The following is a 22,835-nucleotide window of genomic DNA, read 5'->3' on the forward strand; positions in this document are numbered from 1 at the left end:
CACTCTCATCATAGTCTTTTGCTGCCCCTTCGGATCTCAAGTTGTCATACACTCGTTGCTGCAAAAAGGGTGCGTTTGCTGAATTTACATCAAAACCAATACCAAACGGAGCATTTGCATGACCAACATTCATTCCTTGAGCCCCATAAGCATTCAGGGGTGCAAATGCAGTACCAAACATACTACTTTGTGCCCCAGGCATCAAGCCAATGCTGCCATACATAGGGTTTTGCATATTTTCAGCCATACCCGAATACATTGGGCCTTGCACTCCATGCATTGGTTGTTGCATACCATAGGGATTTGTGCCATACATTCCCGTATGCGGTCCTTATTCAACCATAGCATGAAAATTCGTGCTTCCACCAAAATATCTTGGCTGCCCCATCATAGCATGCACGCCTGGCTGTCCAAAATCCATTGGATTGGCACTTCCGTGATGGCCTTGCATTTGCATTCCTTGCCCCGTAGGTACCAACTATTTTATTTCATTAGCATCTTTGGGAGCTTCAAATGAAGGGTTTGGCATTATCTTCGATGCATCTTGCTGTCCTCAAGGTGTAGAAGACATCTTCTTCTTCTTGCCTTTGCTGTCCTTGTTTGGAGCATTCAAAAATCGAGTAACTGAGGATCCTTTGCCAATTCAGCAAAGAGATTTTCTGCTGTCCTCATCCGATTCTTGAACTAGTCATCAAATTTCTCTTCACTTTGATGGTTATCAATCTCCTTATGCCCTGAAGACCGTGCATCTTGCCCAACAGCAACATTTTCAGCTTATTGTGCATGGTCTCAGCCTTGTCTAAGGTCAAGCATTGCATTTCCTTCATTCCCATGTGAACGTTCATATTGAGAGGCATCATCACTGCTTGAGTCCATCTCACTATATGAAGACATATTGCTGTAATTTCTCAGTTGAGAGTAAAAATCAGCACTAGCACAAAGCTTTGTCTTGCAATCAGGTGCCTCGGGCCCACCAAATCAAGGGATTGAGTGGTGTCCCGGCAACGGAACCATGTAACCAGCCTTTCTTCCATGGATAGGTGATAAATCCCTAATTACAACATAATTACAGCAGCAAACAATTAGTGCAAATCTGAAAATACAAATTTACCTGTTGATCTTGGACAATGCACACCAGATTGGCCCCAAAATTAGCTCCCCTTTCAGTATTTCTTTAGCTTTATTGAAGAAGAAGTTGATTTACAATGGGATTCTCCCAATCCCTTTCGGTATTCCAACTCCCCTTTGCTGTTCAAAATCACAAGCAAGTCTTTAATCTAATTTGCCCCTTGATTTGCGCAATCGATTGGCCTTCACCCGCTTTGATGAAGATGGAAAATGCCCCAAATTCAATTCTTTGCTGATCCCTCCACTTGAATAGGCTAAAAACAGCTTCAGCCCTATTGAATCCAAGTCTTGGAGCTTCCAATTTCTAGCACGTTTACAACAGAGAAATCTGAAATTTCTCAGTCTCCAAGGGTCCAAATGCTGAGATCTTCGGAGCAAGGCTGTGAAATGGCTAGGAGATGAGATGGAAAGCTGTAGAGAGAGAGAATTCAGAGTTTTGTCGCAAAGAATGACTAAAAATCAGTCAAATGCAATTACTGCCCTACCACAACAGCTTGTAGATGCACAAAACTAAAGAAAATCAGTCATTTATTGCTACTGCCTTGTCTCAACAGCCTGTAGATGCTATCTCCTGCTGTTGATTGGTCTTCTCCTGCCCTTGGCAACCTCAAGGTCCTCCAATGGGCTGCAAGTCAAACCAGCACCCTCCTCTCTCTCTCTCTCTTGCAGGCTGAATTTGTAAAAATGCATCTCTCCAATATCTAAAGACGTTTTTCAGTCTTGCATGGGCATTTTTTACAAGTGGCAACCTTCCCAAATGGTTGTTCCAACATTTTTCATAATTAAATATTAATTTTTGGTCTTTAAATACTGAAAATTAATCCAATAATTATTTCGGTGCCCTAAAAAATAATCTAGCTGACCAATAATTAAATTGGCTAGACAACTTCCATTCCCGAGTGTCTCTACACCATCTTTGACCATTAGATTGGCGTTAGGTACCATTAAACACCACTTCTTTAGTGTCACCAAACAACTGATACTTATGGCCAAATGGATGACCTAGGCCAAGAATTGGCACTAGATACCACCAAGTACCTGTGCGGCATAACTTATAGCAGTTTTTGCCTTTAACATCCTGTGATTTCTTCAGGTCCCGGGCTCGTAAATTTACTTTAACCCCAATTGCACCTCCAATTACTTAATCATGTGATTAAAATTAATCTGCATGTTAAGTGAGGTTTTAAAAATACATGTCCTCATGACAGCATCCCTCATGACTCTCTAGTGTAGAAGAGAGAGTGTGAGAGGGTGGTAGTGGTGGGGCATCTTAGCCTCATCTATATACAAGGTGCAATGGATCCACATTCCAACTTCCATATGCATTGTCCAAGTTTGGTAGGTTTTGAAATATTGGAGCTGGATTAACTTCCAAATTCATGACGAGTTGTTTTTGTGAGAGAGAGTGGTCTTTGCTCCTAGTATGAGCTCATATAAGGGGCTACTTTGGCAGTCTCACCAAATGCATGGAATCCATGGTCACAAATGCTTCTGCACAACATCCATGACGAGCATCGAGATCTGGCTATTTCTACTTTTTGTAGTGAAGGATTGGTATGATCAGCATCGATATTAGTGTCCTTCCAAGGCACCTTGGTGGTGGCTTGATCACCTGCTACTTGGGTATCCATGGCCCTATATAATGGTCATTGTTGTATGTACTATGATGAGTCATTATCATTGTTAATTTTATTGTATTAATCATCCATGATCTTTGAGAGGGCATTAGCAGTGTATATCTCTTGGGTGTTAAGAGTCCATGCATTAGTATGTATTCCATTTTTCATGCTAGAGATTTCATGGCTGGCCGATCTATATTTTGGATGCCAAATTATGTTAGCCAATTGGTATTTTCTTAGGGCATTGTTTCAGCCTATATATAGGTTTCTCCTCTCCCATTTTCATTCAATCACCATCATATGATTTCATCAGCATGATTGCTTCCAAGTGGAGAGAGGGAGATTGATACACACTGTTGGCAACTCATTGCTCATGCCATTTTACTGTTCTTGAGCCCTGCTTGATATATGGATTCCATTTCACGAATCTATTCTCTTTGAATTCTTGTGTTCTTCTTGTTCTCTTTTCTGTTCTTTGTGTTCATACAAGAAAATTAGCATCAAATGGAATCTCAATATCATTAAGATATTCCATCCATCACATTGCAAATATCAAGAGTTGTTGGCTCCTAAGGCTACCATAGCTTGTTTTTTTCACCCTACAAGATGATTCTTGTTGAGCCACTAATATTAGGGTTTGCACTCAATCATAATTATGGTGCATTAATCCCTGATTTAATCTCATTAAAGTAGCCCCAAAACGCATTTAATGCAAAATCACCAAAAATAAATGGCTTTAGTTTTTACAATAGGACAAATGAACCCCAAATCCTCTATAAATAGGAGTCTTGCATTTGTGCATCTTCATTCCATCAGTCCAGCCAGCCACACCTTCAGCTCTCTCATTGCCCACCGCTGCCCACACCCCTTCTAAAGGACATCCCCAATTCGTAAGGCCTATTCAGCTGCTACCCTTGCTGATCACAACCCCTACACAGTTGGGCGGCCTGATTTCCATCCACCCTACTGCTGCATTTTCAGTCTACAGCTACCACTCTGCTAGTTTGGGACTTCTCTCAACTGTCGGATAGTTCTGCTGCCTGGCAACCAGTGTCTCTGCACTCTTCACAACATTTGCTGGTTCTACTAGCTGCTTTGCTGCATGCTCCCACAGCCCTAGTAACCTCATTTCTAATCAGTCCAGCTTCCCTGCATTTGGTTGCTGCCCAGGGGCCAGCATCTGCCAAGACCTTCTGCAGCCACGGCCTTCAGCTACAGTCTTGCGTTTTGCTACTGGTGGACATCTCAGAGCTGGGACAGCTGCGTTTTCTGCCTGATCAGGCCACAGTGCTGGTCACCTGCTGTTGCCACACCATTTGAAGATTATTCAACACTGCTGCTGCTGTTTAGGTGTCCATTCAAGTACAACATGCTCTGACACCCATTTATTGAGCCACCTCTGCCCCAGCCCTAGAGAGACAAGAGGGTCAAAGCCCATTCATTGTATGATCTTCATACTCATTATTCGTTCATCAGCATTCAGCATTTTACAGATTGTCTCTCTCCATGTCATCACACACTTTTGTGTTTCTGCGTTTGCCATACCATTTCTTTACAGTTTTCCAGGTGATGTTACACCCTCCATCTTGGTTTTTCTCCCCCATTCCCTGTAGAACACCCTAAGTGGCCTCATACTCATATGATTCATTCTTTTAGCTCCAGCTAGTCTGCTGAGAATTGTACTTTGTTTCCTTATGAGGAAAATAATCAGCCACACCTTACTTTCCCAAACAAAAAAAACAAGAAAGAGAAGAGACAGATTGTCAATATCCACCTACTTTGATAGCAGATATAGTACTCTCTCGCAGGCTTAAACTTCAATGTTTTTCTGAGGTTAATCTTCTTTAGTAACAACTCCATCAATGCTATGAATGTTCTACAAAAACAAATTATTTGACCCTTCTACAGTCCTTACATGAAAGTGAAACCAAAATCTTGAGAAATAACTGCAACATATGCTTGGTAGGTACATTCTGACAATGTTTACACATTTCAATCTAGGCAAACCAGACCTTAAATGCGGTTCTGAAGTTGATGATCCCTGATCAAAGTTAGCAGGCAAGTTGGCAGGTTTTGGTGGCAAAATACGCATCCAAACAAGGATTCTTCTTAACAGCAAACCACGAGAACCAACGGATGAGAGGAAAGCCTCATAGCGAGGCACAGCTTGCTGTGCTACAATCCAGATAGGCAAATCACCTTCTTTTTCCTGCTCATAAAAAGCCTCTGCCATGACACCCGAGAGGTCATCATCCATATCAGGCTTCAAAGGCTCTTTCAACCATTCCTTAATCCCCTCAGCCCAACTATTTGATCCATTCTTTTCTGCAGTATACTTCCACTGCTGAAACATGTACGTAAACAACAGAGCACATTCACAGAATGGCAAGCATTAGAAGCCTGTCTAGTTAATTGTTAAAAAGTTTCCATAGAAATCACTATCAGAATTGATTACTATCCAAACCAAAAGGCAATGAGCCTCTCACCAGGCATGACAGAAAACAGTGAGACAACAGAATATAAATCTTTCATTTCCAACAATCAAATCTAGATTACAAAGACAAATAATCAACATGCAATTTCACATTCCCAATCCAAGTCACACAGAAAGAGAAGTGGCTATAAAAATCACCCAAAATTGTGTAAAATTTGCACGTGTATAGCTTATCAGGAAAAAGTTAGGTGATGATATGTAAGACAAGTCCCATAACAATTTTCCACAGAAAACAGAACACTGTTTCATACTGCAGCCTAAATCAGAAAAAAGAGTCCATAGAAACAATAGAAGTGCAAATGCCCTCCTTTTGCATTGATGGTTGCATCAACTTCACCTGATTGATCCAAGTCCCACTGCGAAAAAGGGGCTTTGAAAACCAGCTGAAAGCCTTGCGCAAAATTCTAGACTGTATATAATCTAGCTTGGCTCCAAACAAGAAACCTTCCTGCCGCTCAGCTGAGTAACCTCGTCTGCCCACCGTTTGAAAAAAAAAGAAAAAGTCAAAATTTTATAGCTACTCCATCTTATACTTTAGTAATTAAACCTGAAAAGAGCTTGAAATTTTGATACATATGAGGATAATAGTCATAGTGCATATTAACAAAAACCAAAAAATTACTATTCTTCCAGTGAACTAAGCAAAGTCTACCACAAAACTTCAATTATTTACAAGAAGAGAAAGTTGCATTAAAAGCACCTCAGTGACAATAGTCACCAAGGTAAATACCCACTCAGCAAAATGAAATGAAAAAAAGCAGGGATAGTGGGAGAGCAATATGAAACTAACCATCATGCAAAAGCCAAAAAGAAGGAAAGAAACTGGAGATCTATAAGGGGCCCACTGCAACGTAGTCATACTGATACCAAGGAATATCACAACTGGAGGGTGGGGTTGTAGGGCAAGGATGAGAAGACGGGTGGAGACAAGAAGACGAACTAGAATACTAATAAGCAAGATGCATTGTAATAAAGGAGTTCTATTGTACCCATTATAAGGGCTCAAGATTTCCCTCTAGAATTTCCAGCATCAAATTACATAGCTGGGAAAGAGCATGGTGAGGAAATTAACGAATTACATAGCTAGAATTTCCCTCTAGAATCTTCCATCAAGCGTTGTGCAGCAAGATTGCCACAGATCGATACATAAGTGCAAAAGTAGAATGAATTAACGAAAGGAAATGCAGTTAATGAATGGGTTTCTCAGCACTCCCTCTCAGGCCCAAAAAGGAGCGAAAAGAGGAGTGAGAGAGAGAAGAAGATCCACCCTATAATCCTAGTATTCCACCTGTAAGGTAACCTATAGTGAAGAACAGTAGACATGATGAGCTGATAGTACCTAAAACTCAAACTTGGGGAAGAACCACAAGCTCTGTAACTTCATGTTGGAAGGAATACAAAGGCATAGCCACCAAGTCATGGCTGAAACATCCAAAGCCCCAAGCTAGAAAGAACCTGTAGATCCTAGGTAACACTAGGAATCAATGGGTGAGATGGCATGGAGATGTCAAGCACCCCAAGAAGGTAAAGATTGTGTGAAGAACCGCACAATGTGTAGGGACCCCCTCTAAAGCTAAAGGAATGGGGTTCCCCTCAAAAGGAGAAGAAAGATGGTCCCCCTCAAAATCCCCCTTTGAGAGATAGGGAATCAAGAAACTCATGGATCACAACCTCCAAAGTGATGAAGGAAATGCCACCAACAATGCCAAAGAAGGTATCTCAAGCTCCAATGGAACAAAGGCTAGACAACTCCCTGAGATGGCCTCTCGAACCTAAGCAGAGGAGGGATTGGAGGGAGGGGTATCACACAAAATCTCCTTAATAAGGTATCTCAAGCTCCAATGGAACAATGCCAAAGAAGGTATCTCAAGCTCCAATGGAACAAAGGCTAGACAACTCCCTGAGATGGCCTCTCGAACCTAAGCAGAGGAGGGATTGGAGGGAGGGGTATCACACAAAATCTCCTTAATGCCCACATTGGAGTCGGAGTCCATGGAGCAATACGAGGGCAGTGAGGAAATAGGTAGCCCCTATGGAGCCACAAGTGGGCCATAGCCTCTGACTCTCAATATAGCAAACTGCGAAGCCAAAGGAGTGAAAGGAGTTGAACAACCACTATCTCTCAAAGGAGCGGACTGACAAAGAGACCGTACCACTACCACTATCTCTCGGTGGAACGAATTGCAAAACCAATGGCCAGGAAAGCCATTGCACCTGAAAATGGGTGGGGGAAACCTCCATAGCGCATTGTGGCGGTCTCCAAGAGGGCTCATTATCGTATAAGGTCTTAGAGCCTCCAGTGACACGCCTGTAAAGGGAGGGTGGGAGTGAGAAGACAAGGGGATCTCTCAATGTTGCAACAAAAGTAGGGGAAATGTGAAGGTGATGCTGAGTCAGCAAGCTTTGTTTGCCTTCTCTGATCAAGAGGATCTTTAGCTCTTTAAGCACGTTTTCTCTGATATCATGTCAAAAAAAGTGAGAGGACAATATGCACTCATACCATATCAAAGAGACCATAGGGTTTGCAAGAAGAAACACAACGTATACGGCAAACACTGAGAGAATAAAAACTCAAACACTCAGAACAAGAAGAGTGGAGAAAATGATGAATGATGAGTGACTAAATCATACTGAAAGAATCAAGCTGATACAATGGAGCAAAAGCTCAAAGATGATTGCACTATCCTGACTGATTAGGCATCAGTGTTTGAAGGGAATCTGCACTGTGAAGGGAGCAAAACACATTCCTCCAAGTAGTAGGGTATCAAGGTAAATGTTAAATGGTGAAGGAAGGACAGCCAGCTGTAGAGGGAGCAAAATGCAATCCTCAAAGGCTGTCAAAGTCGAGGAAGAAGATCACCAGCAAAACAGACGCAAGCTCTGAAGGAGGTAAATCAGCAAGGCAGTCTGCCTCTAAGCAAAATGCGGCCACAGCAAGGTCAAGAGCTGCAAAACACAGGTATCTGGGGATGACTCAGCCATTGCCCATGCTAGGAAGGGGTTTGGAAAGCTAACGCTAGGAAGATGGGATCTATTGCCAGCTATGGAGGATGGTCACCAAGCAGCCAAAGGGATGTAGCATCTGGACTAAATGATCTGCAGCCAAAACACAGTCCAAAACACAGCCTGAGGGCATAGTTGCATTTGTACTACGTACGGACTAGTTCGTTCCGTACGGTTCGTACCGTACCGTACCGTACATATCCGTACCATTTCGTACCAAAAAACAGGCTATTTTTTGTCTCTGAAGACTAGACCATAAAATATCTTCCAACTCCTAAGCCTTATGTTTATTATCATAATTCCAAGTCTCACACACACACACACCCCTCTCTCTCTCTCTCTCTCTCTCTCTCTCTCTCTCTCTCAACTTCCAAGATGAGTATGCAATTCCAAGAGCATCACTCCCCCCCCCCTTCTCTCTCTCTCTCTCTCTCTCTCTCTCTCCAAACTGACTGCCAAGCCTCTCTCTCTCTTGTCTCACACACACACACACACACACACACACAAAAGAATGAAGAGCCTGCTTGTCCATCCACCCTAAACTTTGCTTTGTTCTTTGATGTATTACATATACACTCCCATCTATCTTCTAGTAGTGCATTGCGCATGTTGTGCGTGAGGTTTTTCCTTGTTATCCTCGTATATTCATCCTATTAACTCAAGTGACATTGCTATTTTAGCTCTAAACATGTGTTCTATTATCTATAATCCAAAATAACCAAGTTTTTTTTTAATACTAATATCGTACTGTACTTTATAAAATCATAAGGTACCAATTACTACCATATTTTATCGTACCGTACCGTATCATACCTTTTGTACCTGACAACCTTGCCTAAGGGCTAAGGAACAAGGTGCCTGACAACAGGGGAGCTTGAACCACAACTTGTAATGTCCTCCTTGTGGGTTGTGAACAGTAAGTAGTCAAGAGGCTAACGAGAGGAGAGAAGAATGTGGGAGAATCAAAAGATGAAACTAATGAATGTCTGTGAGGGTTGTAAATGGGAAAGTCAGTGCCCTATTTATAGGCATAGACTGTCTCGAGTGGCGCCCCAAAATGTGGGCATCATTTGGTGTTGTAAGTGCAAAAATAGAATGAATTAACAAAAGAAAATGCAATAAATGAATGGGTTTCTCAACTAAAAGGCCATGAAAGAGGAGCTTACAAGAATGGAATGCAAAAGTGGATTGTCCGAGCCACAAGAAAGTCATCAAGAACAAGTGGATCTTTAGGACCAAATTGAATACCGACGGAGCTTTGGATAAATATAAAGCTAGCCTTGTAGTGCAAGGTTTTCAACAAAAACATGGGATCAATTATGAGGAGACCTTTGCACCCACTGCATGGTTGATATCATTCCGTCTATTGGTTACACTAGCCACTCATCACAATTGGCCGATATATCAAATGGATGTCAGAAGTTCCTTCCTGGACAATTATTTGGAAGAGGAAGTATATGTGGAGAAATCTTCTGCTGACCATAAAGGCAAGGTCTTTTGTTTGTGAAAGCTCTTTATGGGCTGAAGCAAGCACCGCATTCCTGGTTCCATAGGATAGACAGGTTCAATAGGACTCATGGATTTCATTCTATCCCTTATGACCCAAACTTACATGTCAAAACCACTTTAGAGGGGGTCAGCTACATTTTCTTATATATTGATGATTTACTTATTATAGGTTAAGATTTTGCTACCATCACAAATATCAAGGCCCAGCTTTGTTCTGCATTTGAGATCACTAACCTTGGTCAATTATCCTATTTCTTGGGAATGGTGATTGTTCATTTTGGGGATGGTATTTTCATATCACATGATAAGTATGGTCTATTAGAATTTGCCAATTCTAGGCAATGCCAAATGTAATTCGTATGGTGTGTGGACACTTATTAAAGTGTCAAAGTGTAGTGTGCCTTAGGACTTTTATGTGGTGACACTAGGCCCTAGAGTTGAGTTGAGTTAATTAACTCTAGTTAGGGTATGGAAGGTTGGTAAGGTCAACCTTACACCTTAGTTGTACTTTGAGTATGTACTTTCATTCTATCATTCTCACTTGAGCTAATATACTCTCTTCAGCTCACACATTGTCAGTGCCTACTGTCTCTTGTTTCTCTCTCCTCCATAGCTAGCCAGATCTCGCATTTGGCATCAAAGAGAGGAGGGAGGAGCTTCCTAGCACCAACCCCACCAACACTCAACAGCAGCATTGCCTATCTAGTATTTTGCGCCTACAGCGCCTAGCATGTCTACACCTGCCTATGCCACCCTTGCCTTGCCAAGCTTCTACTTCCTCCACCCTACGCAACTCATCATATAAGAGAGAGGCTGACCTGCATCTATCACCATAACATAATCCATGGAGGACGTAAAGTGCTCAAGTTAATATCTAGATTTGGTAGAGTTTCTCAAAACAAGTTGATCCTACACAACAAGCTGGGCCAAAGCTATTGGAGCATCAATTACTATAGGGTGTCTAGTTGGCTATATGGGAGCAAGAGGATTCTCCTAAAAGATCACCATACATACTTGGGCTATTTATGTATCTTTTCCTCATGGAAAATGATATCATGGTTGCGGATAACTTTGTGAGCCCATGGATCCCAAAGGCAATAGCCCATTTCACTTATATCCCTATAACCAAGAAAGATGTATTTCATGAACTTAGAATCTAGCTTATTGCACTTGTCTTTGGAAACATAGTAGAATGCCTCACAATCAAAGGCGGGTAAATGAGCATATGATGGAGGTTTCCTAGTCCAAACCTCCTTTGCAACCTGGCAATCAATAGCAGTGTAAGGGATCGATTAATCAAGTGTATGGTAGTAGTAACTGCCTCAGCCCAAAAGTGTTGTGATAGGCTTGCTTGGCTAAGCATACTGTGGACTCTCTCTTGAATCATCATGTTCATGTGTTCGACAATACCATTTAGGGGAGGGGTGTGGGAGGCGATCAATTGGCGTTTAATACCTCGCTTATCACAAAATTGCTCAAAAGCTTTTGAGACATACTCACCTCTATTATTTGACCTTAGGTATTTCAACCTATACCCAAACTAGTTCTCAATAATAAAAGCAAGCCAATGTTGAAAGGTTGACAAGACATCCGATTTCTACTTAATAGTGTAAGCCCAAACCTTATGTGAGTAATCATCAAAGAATGTGACAAAGTACTTCGTACAATGAGTGATTGATGGGGCATGGGACCACATATATCTGAATGAACAAGAGCCAAAGGCTCACTCATGTGATTCATGCTAGACTTCTTATGCTACATGTTTGCCTGCCATAAAAACAATGATCACAAGACTCAAAACACTTATAGTCTAGGGATGGAAGATACTGCAAAATGGTAAACATTTTCATTCCCTTTTTTCCTAGATGGAGTTCGATGCCAAAAACCCAACGCAACTCTCAATTCGTCGATCGGAGTCCATTTGACCCCTCATTTAATTCCCAGAAGGTTTGATGTTATGAAGCGGTTATGTGATTTAGGAGCCAGAAAGTGCATAACGATGGCCACATTTATAGATTTCAACATCATGAAGTCAGCCGTCCAAACTAGATCTCGAATCTGAGCTCGTTTGCCCTACCAAAATAGAAAAAACCAGTTTGCCAAAGTGTGAACACAAGAAACTTGAACTAGTTTAAAGCTTAAGCTTAATTAAGCTTATGAGAAATGAAGAGGTGCATTTTATGAAACGTGGGGGGAGGGAGGGGGCAGCATCGTTTTTTTCGCCACTCCATTCTTTAATTAAAAATTTAGGTTTTGATGCTGTTGATCATGAGGGGAATGCTCAGGGCAGTGAGTTCCTCAATTTCCTCGCCCTCAATCACAAAAAACAGATTAACTGAAGTTGCTAGTTGCTGTCAACTCACATCCCCAAGCAAATTTCATGAAATTGTAAGGTAGTAATGTAAGTATAAATTTTTTACAATTTCTTGAGGAAATTTTGAGCTTTTGTGTTTCACGCATCCCAAGGTACCAAACACATGCAGCATCACACTTAGCTCTCTTCTTGATTCTTATCTTGGTTTTCATAATGAATATATCTTTGAGAGAGGCACAACAACCCCTCACAATCATGGAGTTAACCGTCCTCTTCTTGCAAGAGGAATAGAGTCAAAAAAACATGGCTATGAGATTAGGTGATGTCATAGTTGTACTAGTACCATACCTTACATATTAGTACCATAAGGTACCATCTTAATGGATGCTTCTTTTTTGGTCTCATCCACACTTTGGGATGAGTTAAATGCTTCTTATACTAATACCATTCCCTTCTGGGATTATGTTGTTTGATATTCACACAACTTCTCTACCTTTGCTTGTTTGTTTTTTTTTAATAATAAGTTTTAAGTAGCTCTTACAAGAGAATAACATACTTTAATTGTATTGTACCTTTAAAAATCTTAAGGTACTATTTAGTACCATTTAACTAGCTCTTATAAGAGAACAACATATTTTTATCGTACCGTACCTTTAAGGTACCATTTAGTATCGCATTTTATCATACCAAACTGTATCGCACTTTTCATACCTGACAACCTTGGGTGATGTAGTTATGCTCTCAAGGTATAGAGAAAGGCAAAGGCAAGCAACAAGTGAAAAATCATCCCCAAGGTTGATGTGGGACGGCCATCTGGCACCAAGGCTGCCCAAGACTCGAACAAAGGGAAAAAGAAGGGTAAATGGCACTACTGCAAGAAGCCTAGCCACTACATACACAAATGCAGAAAGAACTTAGCAAAGGAGGAAAAAAATGACTCCGGCTTGGATGTCCATGAAACATGACCTACTCGATCTTCAAATGGTGATGCTATAGCCACCTTGGTTGAGGAGGATTATGCGTTTCTCACTTGCAATTATGATACATCCATGGCTCATTCAGCATGTAATGCTGCTAAAACGTAGCATACATGGCATTTTGATAGGGGGCATCCAAGACATCACAGCTCGGAAGTGTTTGTTCACATCCATGCAATCAACCCCTACAGGGAAGAGAGTTTCTTGTGCAAATAGCTCTAGTTATGATGTTTGTGGAATTGGTACAATTGTGATCACTACTATAGATGGATCAGATTTTGTATTATTTGTACCTGGAATTACTAAAAACATTCTTTCAGTTTCAGCTTTCAATAAGCAAGGCTTTCAATTCATCTTTGAAAATCACAAATGCATTGTCAAAGATAGAGAGCTTGATTATGCTCTTCGTTTGTCAGGTACTTTGTACAATGGTCTCTTTTTGTTGAATACTTATGAGAAGAGATCTCATCATGCTCTAAGAGTCAATATAGTTACTCCCGTTGTACATAATGCGAAGCTTTGGCATGCTTGATATCGTCACATGAGCTTTGGCATGCTTGATATCGTCACATGAACTTTGGCAGTTTGATGACACTTCAACATTGTCAGATGGTGGATTCTTTGCCTCTAGTTGATACTCCACCTCCCCATGCACATGAGGGGTGTATACTTGGAAAAACGCATGGCTTTGCTTTTAAGAAGGATGGTGTAGTGCATGCTATTCGGAAAATGCAGCTAATGTTGGGTATTTCACTCACGCCTCACTTACGCCTACGCTCACATAGGAGTGTCGGTGATCAGTAGGACACTGGGGCACTTTTTACTCTTTGTAGGAGAGGTTTTTTCCCCCAAACTAGTGGTATTATTTCGTATGTGCTTATGACACACTTACGGGCACTTACCGTGTTCGAGTGTGAACACCCCCTACAACCCTAAGGTTTAAGGGTTGTACCTTGTACTTTCAGCTTACACTCTTTCAGTCTATTGCATTGGGTGTCGTGCTTCACTCTCAAACTATTTACTATTTTCTGTGCTGAGCTTCGATCCTACCGTCCTCTCTCACATCTGGTATCACAACAGCACTGGCTCTGCTCACCTCAGCTCTGTTCAACTCAGCTTCGCGGTTCTCCTCAGCTCAACCTTGTCCCAAGTTCAGCACGACCTATAGCAATGGCCAGTGTTCTGCTCGTCAGCTCCTGCTGCCTGGACCTCAGGCGTTTGACCCCTTTTGTTCGTCTTGTGTCACGTTTTTAGTGCTTCTCGCCAGTTTGTTGGAGGCGCCGCCAGCATGAGCCTATCCGTCTAACATCAGGCACTTGCCTCTTCTGGCCCGCCTCACGCCATCCCTTCGCCCACCAACTGTGCCCCTGTGCCTGCCGTGCCCCGCCAAATGCCACGTTAGCCTACAGCAGCCACGTTGCCTGCCAGCTTTGGTCAAAAAATCAGAAGTGTATGATGCACTTTTTGGCTTTTATTGCACTTGTTGAAAACCACAGCTGGCTGAACTTTGAGTTCACTTGCTGAAACTCTAGCTGAATCACAAAATGTAATGGGCAGCAACCCTTCAAATACATCACGGGCAGCCTGATATATATCTAGACCAGCCAAGGACAATTCTGATTTTTCATCAAATAGTACATCCCTACTGACAAACACCTTTTTAGAAACAGGATCATAGAGTTTGTAGCCTTTGCTTTCACTGCTATAACCCACAAAAATGCATTTAACAGTCTTGTTATCCAACTTTTTTCTGAGTACCTTTGGAATATGTGCATATGCAAGGCACCCAAAGGTATGAAAATGTCCAACAAAAGGTTTCCGGCTGTTCCAAGCCTCAAAAGGTGTAATTTTCTTCAAAGCTTTGGTGGGGCATCTGTTCAGAACATGGCAAGCACACATGATGGCTTCCATCCAAAAACTGTGTGGCAAGCTCTTTGCTTTCAGCATACATCTGGCCATCTCCATGAGTGACCAATTCTTCCTCTCTGCAACCCCATTCTGCTGTCGAGTATAAGTAGTAGTGTACTGATGGACAATGCCCTTTTGCTTCAAAAAAGAATTCAGCATAGAGGACATGTATTCTTTGGAAAATGCAGAAAATCAGCCATTGGCTGATCTGAATATTCAGCAAAGTGCTGAAACTGAAATTCAGCAAGAGCTTATGTGCAATCAAGAGGGAAGACAAATGCCTAGATGGTATTTACAGATTATGAAAGATAGTCAGTTGGATATTAAAACTGCATTTTTACATGGGGAACTTCATGAGGAAGTATATGTACAACAGCCCATTGGTTTTGCAATTGAGGGCTTTGGAACACTTGGTTTGCAAGCTGAAAAAATCTTTATTGGTTTGAAACAAGCTCCTAGAGCTTTGTATGTAAAGATAGATGCTTTCTTGCTTAGCCAAGGGTTCATAAACAGCTCATCTAAGTCTACCCTTTACGTATGTAAAGAGAGGGGATCCATGCTGATCATTTGTCTTTATGTTGATGATCTCTTGCTTACATGGACACATGCTGATCAGATTTCAGCATTTAAACAAAATTTGCAGCAAACTTTTGACATGTCAAACTTGGGGTCTTTGCATTATTACTTGGGCATTCAGTTCATACATGATGCTAGAGGTATTGGGTTATCACAGCCAAGATACATTGGTAAACTTCTTGAGAAGTTTGGCTTACAGGATTGCAAGCCAGTTTGTACACCAATGGAACCTTGACTTAAGCTATCATTACATGATGACAGTGATTTGTTTGATATATATACATGTGCTCCAGTAGTTGGATGTCTTATTTACTTATGCAACAGTAGGCCAGACATACAGTTTGCAGTTTCAGCCCTGAGCAGATATATGCATCACCCACGCATGTCACATTGGCAAGCTATTAAGCGTCTATTCCGTTACTTGCAGGGTACTAGATCTCTTGGATTACTCTATGCCAAAGGGGGACCACTGTAGTTACATGTTTACAGTGATTCTAATTGGGCTAGTGATTATGATTCACGTCACTCCACTAGTGGCAATTGTTTCTTTCTTGGCTCGTCTTGCATATCTTGGATTAGCAAGAAACAGTCCACTGTTGCCACATCGTCATGTGAAGCTGAATACAAGGCAGCTTTCACTACCACAGTTGAATGCGTATGGATTAGACGCTTCCTAGCTGATTTGGATGTATCTGTTACAGAGCCTACTCCTTCGTTCACTGACACTTATGAGTGCCATTGCAGTGGCACGGAACCCAGTGTTTCATGCGCACACGAAACGCATTGAGATACATTATCACTTTGTCAGAGAGAGATTACATGCAGGTGATAGAATCCTTGTCTATTGTCCTACCACCAGTAATGTGGCAAACACCTTCACCAAAGCTCTTCCTCCTGACAAATTTGAAGCATTTCGCGATGCTTTAAATTTGATCTCCTTTGGTGGAGGATGATCCTTGTACTCTTGATCACTCTTCACTCCAGGGGGGTTTGTTGGGTATTTCACTCACGCTTGCGGCCTCACTTACGCCTACGCTCACATAGGAGTGTCAGTGATGATCAGTAGGACACTAGGTGTCAAAAGATGACGTACCAGCAAGACAATAGGGTTTGCGGGGAGGAACACGAAGTGAACTCGACAAACATGGAGAAGAGAAGAGAAGAGAGAAGAAACTCTGATGAATGGAATGATGAAGTTCTGAATCATGGAGTGAATGTGATAGAAGGGAACAAGGGTGCCGTAGCACAAGGAAGATGAAGACAGCCACGAACCACGAACCACAATGTCCTCCTGAAGGGGTGTGAGGGTAGTGGAGAGACTGGAGAGAAAAGGTAACCAACTAAATGAATCAGCCATGAGGAATGAATGAGAGAGTGGCCTATAAATAGGCATAGTCAGTCTAGGATGGCGCCCCTTTTTGGAACTACAAACCCTAAACGCAAAACGCAAAAACGCAAAAACGCAAAAACGCAAACTGCGGATGAAGGGTGAAGGGTTTCTCAACACCCCCTCTCATGCCCAAAAAGGGGAACAAGAGAAGAGTGAGGTGGAGATGCAATGCTACATGCTGAAGAGTGCCACTTGGACAATGTTCCTCGTGGAAAAATTGTTCACTTGCCCAAGTGCCCTAGTACAAAGATAAAGAAAACATGCAATGCATAGGAGGAATGTCGGACTTTGTGTGGTGCCGAGAACAATAAGAATATGCCCATACTCGATCTCGGGAGGTAGCTCCATGCTGACCAAGTGACCAAGGCAAGAAGAGAAGAGAAGGAAGAAGATGTAAATGATCCCTAAGATCCAAGATTTCCACTGGAAAGGGAACCTGCAGTAAAGAACAGTAGACAGAGTGAACTAGAGAAACCGAAACTCAACCTCGGGTGAAAAGCCACGAACTCCGTGCATCCATGCTGGAAGGAATACGAAGGCCTCGTCACCAAGTTACGGCTGAACCTCCGAGGTCCCAATCTAGGTGGCGCCTGAAGATCCTCGATATCAATAGAAGAGATGACAGGTCGAAGACAGCCACCCCAAGAAAGTAGACGATGGCTAAAGAACTTCATGTGGAGTAGGTTCCCCCTTTGAGGTGAGAGGTGGAGGAGCCCCCACTGAAGTCAACGAAGAAGTAGATGCCCCCTCTGAGGGCAAAGAAATAGCATCCCCCTCTGAAGTAGATAGGGAATCCAAAAACTCATGAATCACGGACTCTGAAATGTCTGATGACGAAGGAAGTGCCGTTGGTCGAGCCGAAGAAGGTATCTGGGGTACTAAAGAGCTCCCAGAGGTAACCTCTCAAACCTAAGTAGTCGAGGGTGGGGAAGGGTACGGCTCAGAATGAGCAAGAGGTGGGCAACAATCGTTGTCTCTCAGTGGAGCAGACTGGGTAGCCGAAAAAGAGGAAGGAGTCGAGTAGCCATTGTCTCTCGAAGGAGCAAACTGACGAGGAGACAGTATCAAACAATCACTGTCTCTCAATGGAGCGGACGGCAAATCCGTAGGTCATAGAAGCCGCTGTACCGAAAAATAAGTGGAAGAAGGCTGTCGTTGGCATTGCGACGATCTCCAGGAGGTCGTAGCGCCAATCGATCCTCCATGTGCTCGAAAGGACTTAGTGCGCATTTGAATGCGTCTTATTGCCTTGAGCATAGTACTCTGATAGCCGATGCAGAACGATCTCTGTGGCCCAGAAAGAAGAGGTGGCACAAGAAGTGCCTGGTGGAAGACGCATATACTCCAAAGGGGTGGGGAGCAAAGGTCAAAGTCGGCAAGCATCGGTGGTGTGGCCGGTGATGCCACATTGGAGCACCCAGTAGTCTAGTCATCTGTTGGTAAAGAAGCCATGGATACCAATATGCCTTGTTGAAGAAGAAAGAGGTCAGCCACCATGAACCACGAACCGCAATGTCTGCCTCAAGGGGTGTGAGGGCAATGTGAAGCACGAACTGCAATATCTGCCTCAAGGAATGGGAGGGTAGTGGAAGGGCTAGAAGTGAGCTGTCAGTGGGAGGAGGATATGACCAGCAGTAAGAGACTGCAACCAGTAGAAAAACGCAGGTGAGGAGAGAGAAAGACTAAATTCGCAAGCAGGACAGCTTGCGAGAGAGAGAAAGACTAAAAACGCAGGGAGGACAGCCTTCAAGAGAGGGAAAGACTAAAAACGCAGGCAGCACGACTATGATGACGTGGCAGGCTGTACGGCAGCAGGTCTACACAAGAACAACAGTTGCCTGGCTGGAATCAGCTCCAAACTGCGTGAAGAGGGCTTGAAATCAAGCGCCAATTGATGGAGACAGCAATTGACAGCTTCCGCTGAGATGTCCTCTGCGAACGGGGTGTGGGCAGCAAGCTGAAACACCTAAAATCTGCAAAAAAGAGATTTTAATGCAGTAGAAGAAGAAGAGAAGTAGATGCCGAACCTCCCACCGGTCTTTGCCTTCACTGGAGTGGAGAATCTTCGCTGCTAGGTGAGCAGATCCAGCTCTGATACCATGTCAAAAGATGACGTACCAGTGAGACAGTAGGGTTTGCAGAGAGGAACACAGAGTGAACTCAGCAAACATGGAGAAGAGAAGAGAAGAGAGAAGAAACTTTGATGAATGGAATGATGAAGTTCTAAATCATGGAGTGAATGTGATACAAGGAAACAAGGGTGCCGTAGCACAAGGAAGATAATGAAGACAGCCACAAACCACGAATCGCAATGTCCTCCTAAAGGGGTGTGAGGATAGTGATGAGGCTGGAGAGAAGAGGTGACGGACTGAATGAATCAACCGTGAGAAATAAATGAGAGAGTGGCCTATAAATAGGCACAGTCAATCTAGGATGGCGCCCCTTTTTGGGGCTACAAACCCTAAACGCAAAACGCAGAAATGCAAATTGTGGTTGAAGGGTGAAGGGTTTCTCAACACTAGGGCACTTTTTACTCTCGGTAGGAGAGGTTTTTTCCCCCATACTTATGGTATTATTTCGTATATGCTTATGACACACACTTACGGGCACTTACCATGTTCAGGTGTGAACACCCCCTATAACCCTAAGGTTTAAGGGTTGTACCTTGTACTTTCAGCTTACACTCTTTCAGTCTATTGCATTGGGTGTCGTGCTTCACTCTTAGACTGTCTACTGTTTTCTGTGCTAAGCTTCAATCCTGCCATCCTCTCTCATAGCTAATACACTTTGATATAAGTGATCCTATGCGGACTAGAGCTCTCAATGGTCATTTGTATTTTTTCACTTTATAGATGACTATTCTCATTACATATGGGTGTATGGTCTCAAGGCAAAGTCTGATGTATTTATGCACTTCAAACACTTGGCTACAAAATTGGAAGCAGAAACAGGTTTGAGGATGCAAACACTACGCATGATTTATTTTTTTTTTGGAGGCAGGGGTGGGGGGGGGGGGGGGGGTTGCTATATGTCTCATTCATTTGAAACATTTTTGTTTAAGCATCGCATTACACATCCGGCCACTGTGAGGATGATACCTCAACAAAATGGAGTGGCTAAAAGGAAAAATCACACAATCATGGGAATGACTAAATGTATGTTGAAAAGTAAACAGCTACCAAAAGATTTTTATCAACAAAGATGTCATTATTGCTGAAAATGCAGCCTATTCTCAAGATCAGTTTAAAATGCCAGCCACCTATGAGACTAGTAATGTCTTTGAGGGTCTTTTGCCACTTGCATTGGCCTCCACGCCTGCTGTAAATGCAGAAATAGATGCATCACAGCAATTTGTTGCTGCTCCACATGCCCTAGATCTTTGTTGATGCTGTTTTGCCTCCAGCAATGGACCAAATAGTTGAGGAAGAAAAGGCTGTAAATGCAGCAAAAACAATCTCAAGATGGCTATTATAGACTCTCCAAGAGAGTTAAATTGATACTCCTCTATCACAACATACTAGAAAGGCCGTTAAACAAACTGCTCATTTAAAGCTTCTCGCATGGTGCTGAAAGGAATTACCATTGATTGGAGTTCATATCTCCTAGCCAAGATGGATCAGCATTTTATTAGAGCCACGAGGGGTAATGTGACTAATGTCACATTTGGTTCTCACCTTTCTATTTTCTTGGCGTATGCTACCTCTGCAAAGAAAGTTCCTACATTACCAATTGATCCTACAAAGGTTCCTCCTCCTACTGAAAATAATGATGTTATGAAGATGTTGATCCCCTCCCTCCTGTGGTCATTCAAAGGAAGCGACTTAAACATGTGGCTGAATCAATACCAGTTCCCACTCCTCCAGTTTATGAGCCTATTTCATTTGATGATGCACAACAAGATGTACATTGGTTACATGGAAGAGGAGTTGGACTCCATTTCTACTAATGGTACTTGCCACCTCACAAGAAGGCTATTGGCACTAAATGGGTTTTTTGACCCAACCCCAAGGCTGATGGTTCAATTGACAAGTACAAGACATGATTGGTTGTCAAACGATATACTCAAAAAAAGAGCATAGATTTTGAGGAGACTTTCGCTTCTACATCTCCCATGAGTACAGTTAGATGTGTTACTATTATGGCTTCCCATCATGAATGACTTTGAAGCAACTAGACATTAAGACAACATTACTTAATGGTGACCTTCATAAGGATGTCTATGTATCACAACCTCCAGGCTTTGTGGTTAAAGGCAAAGAGGACTTGGTTTGCAAGTTAAATAGGCTTTACATGGCTTGAAACAAGCTCCTCATGCATGGTATTCAAAAATAGATGCTTATTTGAACAGCAAAGGGTTCAAGAATAGTCCAACTATTCCTACCCTATACATGAAGAATGAAGGGTTTGGTGGGGGAGGGAGGGCCTTGAAACCAACCTTCCTCCTCGGATAGGGTGGTAAATAACTTGATTAAGCACTATTTATAGCAATTAACAAATTCACAAAACTCAAATGCACACTTTCAGTCATTTATTGCTGCTATCCTGTCTCAACAGCCTGTAGATGCTGTCACCTGTTGTTGATTGGTCTTCTCATATCCCTGGCTGCCTCAAAAGATCCTCCAATGGCTGCAAGTCAGACCATCAGCATCTCCTCCCTCTCTCTTGTAGGCGGAATCAACTCAAATGCCTCTCTCCAACCTCTAAAGACGTTTTTCAGTCTTGCATGGGCATTTTTGACAAGTGGCAGTCTTCTCAAATGGTTTTTTCAATATTATTCATAATTAAATATTAATTTTCAGCCTTTAAATACTGAAAATTAATCTAATAATCACTTCAATGCCCTGAAAAATAATCTGACTACCCAATAATTAAATTGGCTAGGCAACTTCCATTCCCGAGTATCTTTGCGCCATCTTTGACCATCAAACTGACATTAGGTGCCATTAAACATCACTTCTCTAGTGTCACCAGCTGACACTTATGGCCAAATGAATGACCTAGGCCAATAACGAGCACCAAATACCACCAAGTACGTATATGGCATAACTTACAGCAACTTTTGCCTTTGACATCTCGTAATTTCCTCGAGTCTCGGGCTTGTAAATTTACTCCAACCCTAGTTACACCTCACATGTGCAACATTTACTTAACCATGTGGTTAAATTTAATATTCTTTAATATTACAAGCAAGCCGATTGACCATGGATCCTAGTCCTTCCAGAACTAAAAAGATGACAATTTACCTAAATAGGACATAATTGCAAGTTTTAAGACTGAATTGGAGAAAATACATTTGCTATGTCTAATATTAGATCTCTTACATCACTATTTGGGAATTCTGATCACCCAAACTCAGTACGGTATCATCATGTCACAATCATAGTATGTGGAAAAGCTTTTGCATAGGTTTAACATGCAGGATTATAAACATATGAGTACTCCAATGGAACAAGGGCTGAAGCTTTCTATACATGATGGTAGAGAGATTATTGATATTGCAATTTACAGCCACGCTTTTGGCTGACTTATTTATCTTTGCAACACATGCCCTGACATATAGTTTACAGTATCTCAGGAGAGTAGGTTTATATACAACCCATGTACAATTCATTAGCAAGCTGTTACGTGGATCTTCCATTAGTTGCAAGATACTCAGATACACACCTTGATATTTCTAGGTGGAGAGGAGACTTGCAGCTACAAGCAATTCAGATTGGGCTAAAGACTCAGATACTCTGCAATCTACTGGTGGATATTGTTTCTTTGTGGGTTGTTAATGCATTTCATGGCTTAGTAAGAAACAACCTACAATGGCTACTTATCTTGTGAGGCTAAGTATAGGGTAGACTTCACAGCAACAATAAAATGTGTATGGTTGCACAAATCATTAGTTGATCCACAGGTTTTACTGGAGGGT

The 22,835-nt window shown here is 42.2% G+C and overlaps 1 protein-coding gene across 6 annotated transcripts in view; it reads right to left on the reverse strand.

The window, feature by feature from the left end:
* Positions 1–22,835, reverse strand: part of LOC148020783 (DUF3754 family protein, putative (DUF3754)) — a 127,179-nt gene that overhangs the window by 78,673 nt on the left and 25,671 nt on the right. For 5 of the 6 annotated variants that reach the window (XR_015694632.1, XM_087698594.1, XM_087698596.1 and 2 more), the window contains exons 4-5: positions 5,579–5,714; positions 4,760–5,091 (exon numbers count right to left, since the gene is read on the reverse strand). Coding sequence is in view for 5 of the 6 variants with exons in the window: in XM_087698594.1 (XP_087554720.1) it covers positions 4,760–5,091; positions 5,579–5,714 (468 nt within the window). In the remaining variant the exon portion in view is untranslated. The remainder of the gene's footprint in view (positions 1–4,759; positions 5,092–5,578; positions 5,715–22,835) is intronic. The other variant, XM_087698595.1, reaches the window with a different exon arrangement.

Source organism: Lygodium microphyllum, chromosome 18 (genome assembly GCF_053477565.2).
Source record: "Lygodium microphyllum isolate KBCC chromosome 18, Lygodium_microphyllum_v1.1.10, whole genome shotgun sequence".
Lineage (NCBI taxonomy): Eukaryota > Viridiplantae > Streptophyta > Polypodiopsida > Schizaeales > Lygodiaceae > Lygodium > Lygodium microphyllum.